Raw genomic sequence first — 13,871 nt, 5'->3', positions numbered from 1 at the left:
TGCTATTTTGGGGCCCTTAATTACTAAACTTTAGGGACCATAACCCCCAAAATCAATTACAAGATTCCTTTTGTGGTTATAAACATTGTGTAAAAATTTTATTGATTTCTGTTTACTTATACTAAAGTTATTATCCAGAAACCATCCGTCTTCGGACGACGCTGACGACGACGAGGAAGACGACAACGACGGGATACCAATATACGACCTCCAAATTTTTTTGCGGTCGTATAAAAAAAATGCCAAAAACTTCATTTACCCCTATGTTCTATTTTTAGCCATGGCGGCTATGATTTTTGGCGAAACAGAAAATATAACACAAAATTTATTCAAGATACTCTAAGGATCATTTAGCTTAAGTTTGGTAGGAATTGGTTTAGTGGTTTCAGAGAAGGAGTTGTTTGAAATAGTTTACATCAGACAGACACCGACTGACGACAACGGTGAGCTAAAAATCAAGGATGGTTTATGAATCTACTAAATGTTTTAAAATCTTTAAACTGCAGAATGTCATATCCAAAATTTATAAAAAAAAATCTAAATAAAGTTATCTTTACAAATATAAATCAGTCACTAAAGTTTAATGAAAATTGCTCAACGCACTTTGAGGATATTGTCCGAAAACTGGAAAATCCCCTTTTTGTAATGAATAAAACCCCAAAACTCAGAAACGTCAAATCTAAAATTTATAAAAAAACGAGAGGGAGCTCACGTCAATAGATAAAAACATTTCATCAAAGTTTCATGCAAATTGGTTAAAGCGTTGTTAATATCTGACATATTGATGACAGACGTACAGACAGACGGATAAAGAGACAACTGTATACCATAATACGTTAAAACAGACGTATAAAAACTAAGTCCATTTATAAGTAGTATGCAGGAAAACAAGAAATAATTTTTTACAAAATTTCCTTCTAGATACTAGCTTTTCATCATAAACAAGCTTCGTATAAGAAAGGTTTTATTAAAATTTCCAAGACTTTAACCAGAGTGAATGAAATGTTAACAGGCAGAAAATCTAAGTGCATTTAAAAGTAAAATACGGATAAACAGGATTTTTTTTTACAAAATTCTTATTTCTGGATACTTTCTTAAAATGATCATAAACAAGCTTCCTCTCCAAGTGTGGTAGACTATAAGTTCATTTATAAGTAAAATACGGATAAACAAGATTTTTATTTTTACAAAATTTTCTTCTTGATACTTTCTTATGATCATAAATAAGCTTCTCTCCAAGTTTGGTACAAATCAAGCTTATCAAAATTTCAAGAACATACAAAAACTTTAACCACAGGGTGAATATTTGTGGAAGCCGCCGCTGCCGACGGAATGTAGAATCGCTTTGTATCGCTTTTGCGACAAAAGTCGCAGGCTCGACAATAAATGGGGAATGTGTCCATGGGACACAGATGATGCCCCCCCTTTGCATATCATATAAAGTTATAAAGGGACATAACTGAAGAACGGTAAAAGTCTTGTGTACAAGTTTTATAACATTTGGTTTAGGCTAACTAAAATTAAAGAACGAAAACAAAAAATTCCGCAATTTTTCCATTTGTAAAGGGGCATAAAATATAATAACTCTAGAACGGTTGAAGTGACGCCACCAAAATTCAAACTTGATCTGTGTTTTGTGGTAGTTAGCATTGTTTGTAAGTTTCATGACATTTGGTTGAGGCAAACTAACATAAGAGAACGGAAACAAACTTTGGGACGTACTGACGGACAATGGTAAAACTTAATGCCCCCTCCCCTACGGGGAACATACAAATACATTTCAACTACACTTGTTATATTCAGGAAATAATGGATGCAAATAATCAATTGCCAGTCCAGGTTATGGATTATTCTCACTTTTTGAAACATAATAAAATTTCATACAAAAAAGGTTTACACCAATGACATTTGTTGCAAGACAAAAAGAATCTATGCATGCTTTGGTAAATTCAATTAGAAATATCAAAACTGACCAAAAATAACTTACACCAAATTGAAAGTCCAACTGTCTAATGAGCTATTAGACTGAATTTTATATCAAAATCGAAAACTAAGCAACTTGGTTTAATTACATAGAATGTTTTTAACAATGCATAACAAAAGTATTTTGATATTTTTTTTACATTAAGTTATGTTTATGGTCAATAAGTTAATTGTGCTGTGAAATCATAATGCAGTTTAATATACACATCACAGTTTTTATCTATTTAGTCTCTTTAACAAACAACAACATTGGTATGATTTTCTCTTCTTATATTTAACATATTTAATGATTGCAGGTTTATTTTGTTTATAATTAATAAGCAGAATAGTTCTATTGATCTATTTTATCATGTTCGCCGAACTTCTAATGTATATTATTTCTATTTTTTTTAACAAATGTACAATATTGGTATGATTTTCTCTGCTTGCAATATCTAGTGGTGTTAGTCCTCTACATTTAATGTTACAATCTGCTTCATGTTTTAGTAACAATTTAACAATCTCTATATAACCTTTATAACAAGCTACAAATATGGGGGATGCACCTGTTCTCATACACTTATTAATGTCAGCCTTATTGTTTATTACCATCTGTACTACTTCAGTATGTCCTTCATGACAAGCAATGTACAGAGGTGATGCTCCATTATCTCTACACTTATTAATGTCAGCCTTATTGTTTATTACCATCTGTACTACTTCAGTATGTCCTTCATGACAAGCAATGTACAGAGGTGATGCTCCATTATCTCTACACTTATTAATGTCAGCCTTATTGTTTATTAACATCTGTACTACTTCAGTATGTCCTTCCTGACAAGCCATGAACAGAGGTGATATTCCATCATTATCTCTACACTTATTAATGTCAGCCTTATTGTTTATTAACATCTGTACTACTTCAGTATGTCCATTCTGACAAGCAATGAACAGAGGTGATACTCCATCATTATCTGTACACTTATTAATGTCAGCCTTATTGTTTATTAACATCTGTACTACTTCAGTATGTCCATTCTGACAAGCAAAGAACAGAGGTGATACTCCATCATTACCTGTACACTTATTAATGTCTGCCTTATTGTTTATTACCATCTGTACTACTTCAGTGTGTCCATTCTGACAAGCAATGTACAGAGGTGATGCTCCATTATTATCACACTTATTAATGTCAGCCTTATTGTTTATTACCATCTGTACTACTTCAGTATGTCCTTCATGACAAGCAATGTACAGAGGTGATGCTCCATTATCTCTACACTTATTAATGTCAGCCTTATTGTTTATTACCATCTGTACTACTTCAGTGTGTCCATTCTGACAAGCAATGAACAGAGGTGATGCTCCATTATTATCACACTTATTAATGTCAGCCTTATTGTTTATTAACATATGTACTACTTCAGTTTGTCCTTTCCCACAAGCAATGAACAGAGGTGATATTCCATCATTATCTCTACACTTATTAATGTCAGCCTTATTGTTTATTAACATCTGTACTACTTCAGTGTGTCCATTCTGACAAGCAATGTACAGAGGTGATACTCCATCATTATCACACTTATTAATGTCTGCCTTGTTGTTAATTAACATCTGTACTACTTCAGTATGTCCATTCTGACAAGCAATGAACAGAGGTGATACTCCATCATTATCACACTTATTAATGTCTGCCTTGTTGTTAATTAACATCTGTACTACTTCAGTATGTTCTTTATGACAAGCAAGGAACAGAGGTAATACTCCATCATTACTACACTTATTAATGTCAGCCTTATTTTTTATTAACATATGTACTACTTCAGTGTGTCCATTCTCAAAAGCAATGTACAGAGGTGATACTCCATCATTACCACACTTATTAATGTCTGCCTTATTGTTAATTAGCATCTGTACTACTTCAGTATGTCTTTTCTGACAAGCAAAGAACAGAGGTGATATTCCATCTTTACGACAATGGTTTACATTATTGGTACAATGATGTAAGCACCATGTAACCAGCTCAATATCTCCTTTATAACAACTCTGTATTAATGGAGTGTCTTGATATTGTGTGTCATATAGACTTGCCAATTGTTTCTGTTTTGATATTTCTAAACCTTTTAAATGTACAAGGATTCTTTGTCTGAAGATTTGATCATCCATATTGATGTTACAGAAGACATCTACTATCTTTCCTCTAAACCAGTCATCTACCAATCTATCTATATAAATTTGCTGATATCTTTCTGATACATCTATTAAAAATTCATCTCTTTTGTCTTTATTTTCAAAAACAAACCTTTCACGAATAAAATGACTTGAAGCATTATTAATTAAACAATAAATCATAACACTGCCAAAGTAAAAAGCAAGAAAGTCAAACAGCTTGTCATGAATAGTTCTGTATAAATCACCATCCTTTCTGATAAATGTATGAGTTAGTGAATCCAGCTCATCACGAAGTACCAATCGAGATGTTCCTTTGACTACTTTACAAGCTTCATATGTGTTCTTTATAATTGTTTTGATATCTTTATCAACATCTTCTGTGAGCCATTCTTCTTTAAAACGATTGTTAAACATGACACAAAGAGCAAGTGCACAGTATTTGACATGTGCTCCCTCTGTTTGTAATTTATCTATCTCTTCTTTGTAAACTGTAAATGGATTCTTAAAGAAATCTTCCATTATCAGATTTTTGTTTTTGCTGTACAATTGACATAAAAGAGGAAAACAGTCAAACATGTCATAATATTCCTTGATCTTAGACGCGTTTGATTTCAAGTAAAGTTCAGCAATAGATTGTTTTTCTGTTTCTGATAAGTAATTATCTTCTGACAAAAGATTACATTCACAGGACTGATTAAAAGATAAAGATTTCATTTTTTCATCCTTAAAAACCTGAAGTCTACAAGACATGATTAATTTGACTGGTTTTTTTTCTATTAATGTTTTGATTTTTTCCATCTGATTTTTCCAGCTTTCTAACTTCATAGGATTTATGGTATATGTTCCACAAAAGTCATCAACAACAAACAGGATTTTCTTACTTGGATTGTACCACTTGATAATTTTTTCAGGGTTTGTTACCGGTAAAATAACATAGCCTTCTTCTTGCATTCGTAGAGCAACATGACGCATCAATGATGATTTTCCTGTTCCCGAACTTCCGGTGACAACAACACAGCCATTTTCTTTAATACATTTTAATACACTCTTTGCTCCATTTGTTTCTATAAACATTTTGTCATCTTCTGTCCAAGTTTTTAATTCCTCTTTAATTTGACCTAAAAAGAAAGAATTTGATATTTCTTTAAAATTTACAATTATTTTGAGACTGACTTCTGTGATTTTGTCATACTGATATGTACTCATATACCTTATAAAATTTATAAAACTTTAGGACTTGAGCTTACATGATCAAAGTTATTCCTCAATAAAAGATATAATGGTTTTTATATCCAAACAATATCTTTTTATAGAACATGCAAGCTCTTTGTGAGTATTGCATGGCAAGATATAGTCCACTGCCGGTTAAAAATTTATTGTATTGAAACAAAATTCTAACTTGATCTATAACTTGTCATGGTGTAAACTTTATTACAAATATCAAGTCAATATCTTCAAGAATGACCAAAAAAAAACGTGCGGAAAACTGATTATTTTAGTGAATTTTAAAGTCCAAGGACCATTACTCTGCACAAAATCATCAGGCCGGAACAAAATTCAAATTTGAACTGTAACTTGTCATGACAAGAGTGCACACACTGAAATGTCTCCCCTTCTTTTCTAATCATTGATATTATGTTGATAGTCCTAAATATAAAGCATTACTACAACTACCACATGAACTTAACTTGATCCAATAAAATGAGGTCAAGGTCATATAAACCAGACAAGAAATACATGTACACATTACAATCATTCTATACACTAAGTATAGTTGACCTATTGCTTATAGTTTCTTAGAAACAGACTTAACCAAGAAAACTAAACATTGACTAATGAACCATGAAATTAAGGTCAAGGTCAGATGAACCATGCCAGGCAGACATGTACAGCTTACAACTCTTCCATACAACAAATATAGTTAACCTACATGTATTGCTTATAGTATAAGAAAAACAGACCAAAACACAATAAAATGCTCTGCTGGGTGCAGCTTGATACGACCACAGAGTTCGAACCCTGAACAGTTTGGGCAAGTATGGACACAACATTCAAGCTTGATACAGCTCTGAATTTGAATTGTGATTAAATATTTGACACAGCATAATTTCTGTCACAGAATGAATGTGGTCTAAGAACTTAAAACATATTAGATTAACCTATTATGGTCCAATATCCAAAATCAAAATACATGGTTAGATTCAGCATATCAAAGAACCCCAAGAAATAAATTTTTGATGATATCTACCAAAGTTTAATTTTGGACCCTTTTGACCTCAATGTTGACCAATTTGATAACCGGGCCAAAATATCAAAAATCTAAATTCATGGTTAGACAGCATATGGAAGAACCCCATATATTCAATTTTTGTTGAAATCAAACAAAGTTTAATTTTGGACCTCGAATTGGACCAACTTGAAAACTGAGCCAATATTCAAAAATCTAAGTACATGTTAAGATTCAGCATATCAAAAAACCCAAAGAATTCAATTTTTGTTAAAATCAAATGAAGTTTAATTTTGGACCCTTTGGACCTTAATGTAGACCAATTTGAAAACAGGACCAAAAATTAAGAATCTAAATACACGGTTAGATTCTGCATATCAAAGAACCCTAATAATTCAATTTTTGATGAAATCAAACTAAGTTTAATTTTGGACCCTTTGGGCCCCTTATTCCTAAACTGTTGGGACCAAAACTCCCAAAATCTGTCCCAATATTTTTTTTGCGGTCATAACCCATGTATTTAAATTTCATAGATTTCTATTTACTAATACTAAAGTTATTGTGCAAAAACCAAGAAAAATGCTTATTTAGGCCTTTTTTGGCCCCTAATTCCTAAACTGTTGGGACCAAAACTCCCAAAATCATTCCATACCTTCCTTTAATGGTCATAAATCTTGTCTTAAAATTTCATAGATTTCTATTTTCTTATACCAAAGTTATTGTGCGAAAACCAAGAAAAATGCTTATTTGGGCCCTTTTTTGGCCCATTATTCCTAAGCTATTGGGACCAAAACTCCAAAAATCAATCCCTACCTTGCTTTTGTGGTCATAAACCTTGTGTTTAAATTTTATAGAGATCCATTCACTTAAACTTAAGTTATAGTGCGAAAATCAATGTGTCTTCTGACAACGACGACGACGCCAATGTCATACCAATATTCGACCACAAAATATTTTTTGCGGTCATATATAAACTTAACACTAAGCAATGAACCGTGAAAATGAGGTCAAGGTCAAATAAAACCTGGCAGACTGACATGCACATCAAAAAATATTTCCATACACCAAATATAGTTGACCTATTGCATATAGTGTTTGAAAAACAGACCAAAACACAAAAACTTAACTTTAACCACTGAACCATGAAAATGAGGTCAAGGTCAGATGACACCTGCCAGTTGGACATGTGCACCTGACAATCATTCCATACACTTAATATAGTAGGACTATTGCATACAGTATTAGAAAAACAGTACAAAACACAAAAACTTAACTATAACCACTGAACCATGAAAATGAGGTCAAGGTCAGATGACACCTGCCAGATGGACACCTGACAATCATTCCATACACCAAATGTAGCAGACCTATTGCTTATAGTATCTGAGAAATGGACTTGACCACGAAAACTTAACCTTGTTCACTGATCCATGAAATGAGGTCCAGGTCAAGTGAAAACTGTCGGACGGGCATGAGGACCTTGCAAGGTACGAACATACCAAATATAGTTATCCTATTACTCATAATAAGAGAGAAATTAAGAATACTAAAAATCCTATTTTTTTTTTCAAGTAGTCACTGAACCATGAAAAAGAGGTCAACAACAATGTACATATGACAGACGGAAACTTCGTAACATAAGGCATCTATATACAAAGTAGGAAGGGTCCAGGTCTTCTACCTACTGAAATATTAAGCTTTCAAGAAGTTAGCTAACGCCCCCGCTGCCACTGGATCACTATCACTATGTCCAGCTTTCTGCGACAGAAATCATAGGCTCGACAAAAATCAACAATTCAGGATTGGGAAAGTAAATTATAAATAGGACAGATTTTTCTAAAATATTCAGGGTAGATAGAGTTTGATATGCTAACCATATTTCCCCTTTCAGTTTATCTCAACTGGCTCTTGTTTTCCAGATACTAGTCAAAACTGTAGTGTTCCCCCTATGTTATATTTTTATAGCCATAGTGGCCATGTTGATTGCTCAGACTGGAGGAAATTTCAAACTATATAGTTGACATCCTTTACACATGATACATGAACAGACAAACTTTGGTTTCAATCAATTGAACAGTTTAACAGAAGGAGAAGAAAAGTTTAGAGACAACAGACTTTAAGATAAAACAAAACTTACATCTATGACAAACTAGCCCAGTTGTTAATTTTAGAGTAGAATGTTTTACACTTTACCTGACAACAGACAACAACAACTGACACCAAGTGACAACAATAGCTCCTTTGATGCTTTAGGTCAGGGGAGATAAAAACCCAAAATACAAGAAATATAGTAAATATTGAAGGTAAATTCCCTTGTTTCACATCCTTAGCTATATAACTCTACAACCTTTTCTATATGAGTATAATGTACCTCTGATGTTCCACGGTATTGGGTATTTCAAAAGTTCTGTGACTTCCGTGTGTTCAGTCTGTAAAGTAATGTGGGAAACTTGTAACTTCCTAAGATTTTCCGTCACTTCTGAGTGCTCTGTCCCTAATATATCCACTGTTTGTCTAAGTTCTTTTATCTTTTCCTGTGATTGTTTGATTTCCAGCATAATTTCCTGATTTGACTGATCTAAGATTTTCACCTTTAACTCTTGGCACTCTTGATTCATTGGCTGACCACCCAATCTACTTACTGCCTACAAAAATATATGGAAAAAATGGAGAATGTGTCCCCATGGACACAAGAGATGCCCCCACTTGCATACAACATTATTTAATCAAAGTGCTTGAAAGCACTGAACAGTAAAGATTGCTTCAATTTATCAGTGGGAAGTAATATTAAATATGGCATTGGTTGTAGTTAATTTGACAGATATTCTAGACAAAGGAAGATAACTCCAATTTAACAATGACATAATTTATATTTTAAGATAAGATACTGTAAATTCAGAAATTATTGCGTGCATTTATTATTGCGATTTTGTTATTTTACACTAAAATGTGATTTTAATTTTTTCGATATTGAGTAAAAATCTGTTTTATTCATATGAAAAATTTCAAAATGTGAGTTTAAATTATTGCGATTATAACCATGTCGCAATTTTCGCAATAATAAAAATATCGCATTTTGAATTTACAGTATTAGATTCCTGCATCTTGTTATGTAATTTTCTTGACAAGCACTGAACAGTAAAGATTGCTTCAATTTATCAGTGGGAAGTAATATTAAATATGGCATTGGTTGTAGTTAATTTGACAGATATTCTAGACAAAGGAAGACAACTCCAATTTAACAATGACATAATTTATATTTTTAGATTAGATATTAGATTCCTGCACCTTGCAAAAGTTATGTAATTTTCTTGACAAGTCTAACATAATTTTGTGCCTTGAATATCTGAGCATATATTACATTGATAAATTTCTTGAAATTTTATGGATAGGATGTATATATAGAATGTTATGATCAATGCACTATATTTTGTGTATCAAAAAAGGTAGTGATAAGCCTTGGAACATTTATATATCAAGTCAGTCTCATAAGGCTTTACCTAAAAACAATGCTTTTACAATTCTTAACTTACTTTGAAACAAGCTATTGGCTTATGGATATTGGTTTGCAGAAAAACCTAAATAAACCTCCACTTTAGATTACTTAAACATGTTAAAAGAAATTGAATTACCTCCATTTGTATTTAAGAGATAACTGTATTGTATTTGAAGCTTTAAGGACGTCCATCGGTAGTTTTACTGTCACAAATTTAGTTTACCTGGCGACGCGGAGCGGAGACAGGTAAACGGGTATTTGCGACAGTAAAACTACCGATGGACGTCCGCAAAGCTTCAAATACAATACAGTTATCTCTATTCTAATGCAAAACAAGTTCATAATTAAATTTTAATCATTATTTCAGTATATAATCTTCATTAAAGAAAATTCCGCGAAAAGATGTTATCTTCTTTGGTCCCTACACTAGGTGACGTCATAGGTATGCTTCCGGCGTCAAACATAAACACCGGTCGTTTTCTGGCTTCTGTGCCGCTTCAGAATGTAATAAAATTTCATAAAAAGAAGATTTTTAGGCGCAACAAGTGAGTTTTTTGTTTATTATTGTAGAAATAACATGTCAATACATTCCGAAATTCAAAATGTCGGCTTCCTTAGTTACAGACAAGGAGATAGAGAATTTTACGCTTGCTGTCATCCAATCAGAACAATTGTTACAAAATAATTGCATTAGAAATAGCATTTGAAAAAGTGTAGGAATCAATACACAGCTAGTACTGTATTAAATTCTATCAAATTACTTCTTCATGCAGAAGATGCTATATTCACTATAAATTATCTATCAGTGGAAGGCAAAATTAAACATTGCATTGTATAAAGCATTGATTGTAGTTGATTAAACTATAATCATGGACAAAGGAAATTAACTCCAATTTTAACCAGGTGCTCCGCAGGAGGCAGCTTTATACGACTGCAGAAGTCAAACCCTGAACAGTTGGGGCAAGTATGGACACAATATTATAGCTTGATACAGCTCTGAAATTGAGTTGATCAAATTTTTGACATAATTTGAGTTTATGACACAAAACAAATGTCAAGATCTTACAAATCTATTGCACAATATTGTGCAATTAAAGATTTCTTCTTTTAACTTTTCAAAAATTTGGAATTTGAGAAATTTGAAGAAGAAAAATTGAACCACCCCCACTTTTTTTTTCAAGCAGACCAAAACCTGACATTTCTTTATACAAAATATACAAGTAGTGTAAGGGAGGTAAATCCGAACATACGAAACATTGTATGTTCAATGTTTTAAAATTACCTCCCTTACACTGCTTTTAAATTGTCTAAATCGTCCATTGACCAGAAATTACAAGTTTTTTCCCATTTTTGCCCCTAATTCCGAAACACTTTGAGCCATAAACCCCCAAAATCAATACTAACCATCCCTTCATGGTATGGAAACTTGTGGTTCATTTTCAGAATGAATCATACACTTAAACATAAGTTATTGTTTGAAAACTACAAAAATGCTTATTTTGGGGTCCATTTTTTGCCCCTATTTCCTAAACTATTGACACTATAACCCCCAAAATCAATCCCAATCTTCCTTAAGTGGTATTGAACCTTCTTGTAAAAATTTATAGAGATCCATATGCTTAAAACATAAGTTATTGTCTGTAAACTAGAAAAATTGTTGTTTTTTGTCACTTTTTGGCCCTTAGTTCCTCAACTGTTTGCCTAATAACCCCTTAAAATCAATCCAAACCTTCTACTTTTGGTATTAAACATTGTGGTACAATTTCAGAACAATTGAAATGCTAATACACAACTTTTTGTCTTGAAACTAGATAAATGCTGTTTTTTGCCCCTTTGGGCCCCTAATTCCTAAACCTTTGGGATCATAACCCCCAAAATCAATTCCAATCTTCCTTTTGTGGTTACAAACATTGTGCTAAAATTTTAATGATTTCTTTTCACTTATTCAAAAGTTAGTATCCAGAAAATCCGTCTTCGGACGACACTGACGACGATGATTGATACTTTTAGAAAAAAAAAATGAAAAATTTAGCAATTTTTCCATTTGTAAAGAGCATATCTCTAGAACAGTAAAAGTGACAGCACCAAAATTCAAATTTTATCTGTTTTTAACGGTAATAAGCATTGTGTATAAGTTTAATAACATTTGGTTGAAGCAAACTAAAGTTAGAGAATGGAAACCAACTTTGGGACGTACGTACCGTTCAGATAGACAAGGGTTAAACTTAATGCCCCCTCCGCTTGTAAAGGAGCATAACATAACAACGGTAAATGTGACACCACCAAAATTCAAACTTGATCTGTGTTTTGTGGTAATAAGCATTTTGTACAAGTTTCATAACATTTGGTTGGGGCAAACTAAAGTTTATAGAGAACAGAAACCAACTTTGGGACGTACGGATTGACGGACATGCAGACGTACAGACAGACAAGGGTTAAACTTAATGACCCCTCCGCTACGGCAGTGGCATAAAAAAAATAGTATTCAATCAAACCTCCATATAATTTCATTGCTCATTGAAATTGTGAGGAAAAACAAATACATGTTGGATCAAGGATTTTACAAGAAGGCACACATTAACATTTTCACTTGTAACAGATCCCCTGTCCCCTCATAACCTGTCAATGCTATGTATAAAATCACTGATACTTATGTAACACTTACATCCGATATATTACTCCATGCTGTATTGAAATCAGCAGTGGCCATTTTGTTACTATCGTGATGAGCTAATATATTTCTATACCATTTAATCCTTGCTAAATCAGCTTCTGGGGTTGTTTCCACTGATGGTGGTAGTCTGTCAAATCCATTGATTGGCTGAGTAACAGATGTCAGGTTTCTAATCAAGCAAATCATCAATGTTACATCAAATGTTGTGGAAACGGGTACACCTATAACATCGAAAGAATTATAATTAATAACATCTATAACATCAAAAGTAATAAAATCGGGTACACTGATAACATCAAAAATATTAGAATTAAGTTCACCTGTAACATCAGAAGTAATAGAATCAGGTACACCTATAACATAAAAAACATTGAAATTAAAAAGTAAAATCACAAAATTACTAACCTCATATTGGAAAATCCCTAATCACATGGCAAAATCAAATGACAAAACACATCAAAAACGAATGGACAACAACTGTCGTATTCCTGACTTGGTACAGGCATTTTCAAATGTAGAAAATGGTGGATTATTTTCGTCATGTTCCTTGCACTAAATAATTAATTTGTTCAAACTGACATAACATTTTTAAATATACCATATATACAACAGTATGTTACCATAGGATGTCAATGGTTTATTGTACAACCAAAGGAAAGAAGCAATATCAATTCTGAGGTGTATTCAATCACACATATACTCTCTATATTAACAAAATTAACATAAACTCATCATTGATACCAGGACTAAATTTTATATATACGCCAGACACGCGTTTCGTCTACAAAAGACTCGTGATCACTCATCAGTGACACTTGAATCCATGTTAACATGTTAAACTTAATTCATTACATTGGGGTTTTCTTAGCCATATAACATGTATAAACATACCATTTGTTGGAAACAACAGATTCCACTGAGCCTGGTTCAAAACTCTCTTTAATTTCAAGTCATCAAGAGTGTTGTAATTTGTGTTCAGTGTTGAAGGGAGATAAGTAGGTGGAAATTCTCTGTCAAAGTAGGAACGGACTGCTCTTGGTGCCACTCCTTTCAATAACAAAGCTAAGCGTACATAATTCTCTTCTTCTTCCAAGAGGGGTGCCATCATTCTAAAAGTTCTTCTATTTACAATTTAAACCTATACCATTCTTATTTAATGGTTCATGCGGTCCTGAAAAATAAAAAAAAATCTACAAATGATATTTCAAAATAGCAAAACCTTAATCATCAACAGAGCAATAAGCTACATTTCCTTATTTAGAATATTGATAAAAGGGTTTTCGCTAATGCTGTGTAAATGTATAAGGAACAATGTGGTAATCTATAATACTTAAAAAACG

The 13,871-nt window shown here is 32.7% G+C and overlaps 1 protein-coding gene across 1 annotated transcript in view; it reads right to left on the bottom strand.

The window, feature by feature from the left end:
- Window positions 1–2,308: 2,308 nt before the first annotated feature.
- Window positions 2,309–13,871, bottom strand: part of LOC143074202 (uncharacterized) — a 39,937-nt gene continuing 28,374 nt past the window's right edge. The window contains exons 2-6 of the mRNA XM_076249752.1: window positions 13,423–13,702; window positions 12,523–12,752; window positions 8,733–9,006; window positions 3,727–5,252; window positions 2,309–3,663 (exon numbers count right to left, since the gene is read on the bottom strand). Coding sequence (XP_076105867.1) covers window positions 2,323–3,663; window positions 3,727–5,252; window positions 8,733–9,006; window positions 12,523–12,752; window positions 13,423–13,639 — 3,588 coding nt within the window. The 5' untranslated portion in view covers window positions 13,640–13,702 and the 3' untranslated portion in view covers window positions 2,309–2,322. The remainder of the gene's footprint in view (window positions 3,664–3,726; window positions 5,253–8,732; window positions 9,007–12,522; window positions 12,753–13,422; window positions 13,703–13,871) is intronic.

Source organism: Mytilus galloprovincialis, chromosome 5, assembly GCF_965363235.1.
Source record: "Mytilus galloprovincialis chromosome 5, xbMytGall1.hap1.1, whole genome shotgun sequence".
NCBI lineage: Eukaryota > Metazoa > Mollusca > Bivalvia > Mytilida > Mytilidae > Mytilus > Mytilus galloprovincialis.
Note: the sequence above shows the minus strand (reverse complement) of the source record. Positions and strands in the feature narration are given on the sequence as shown.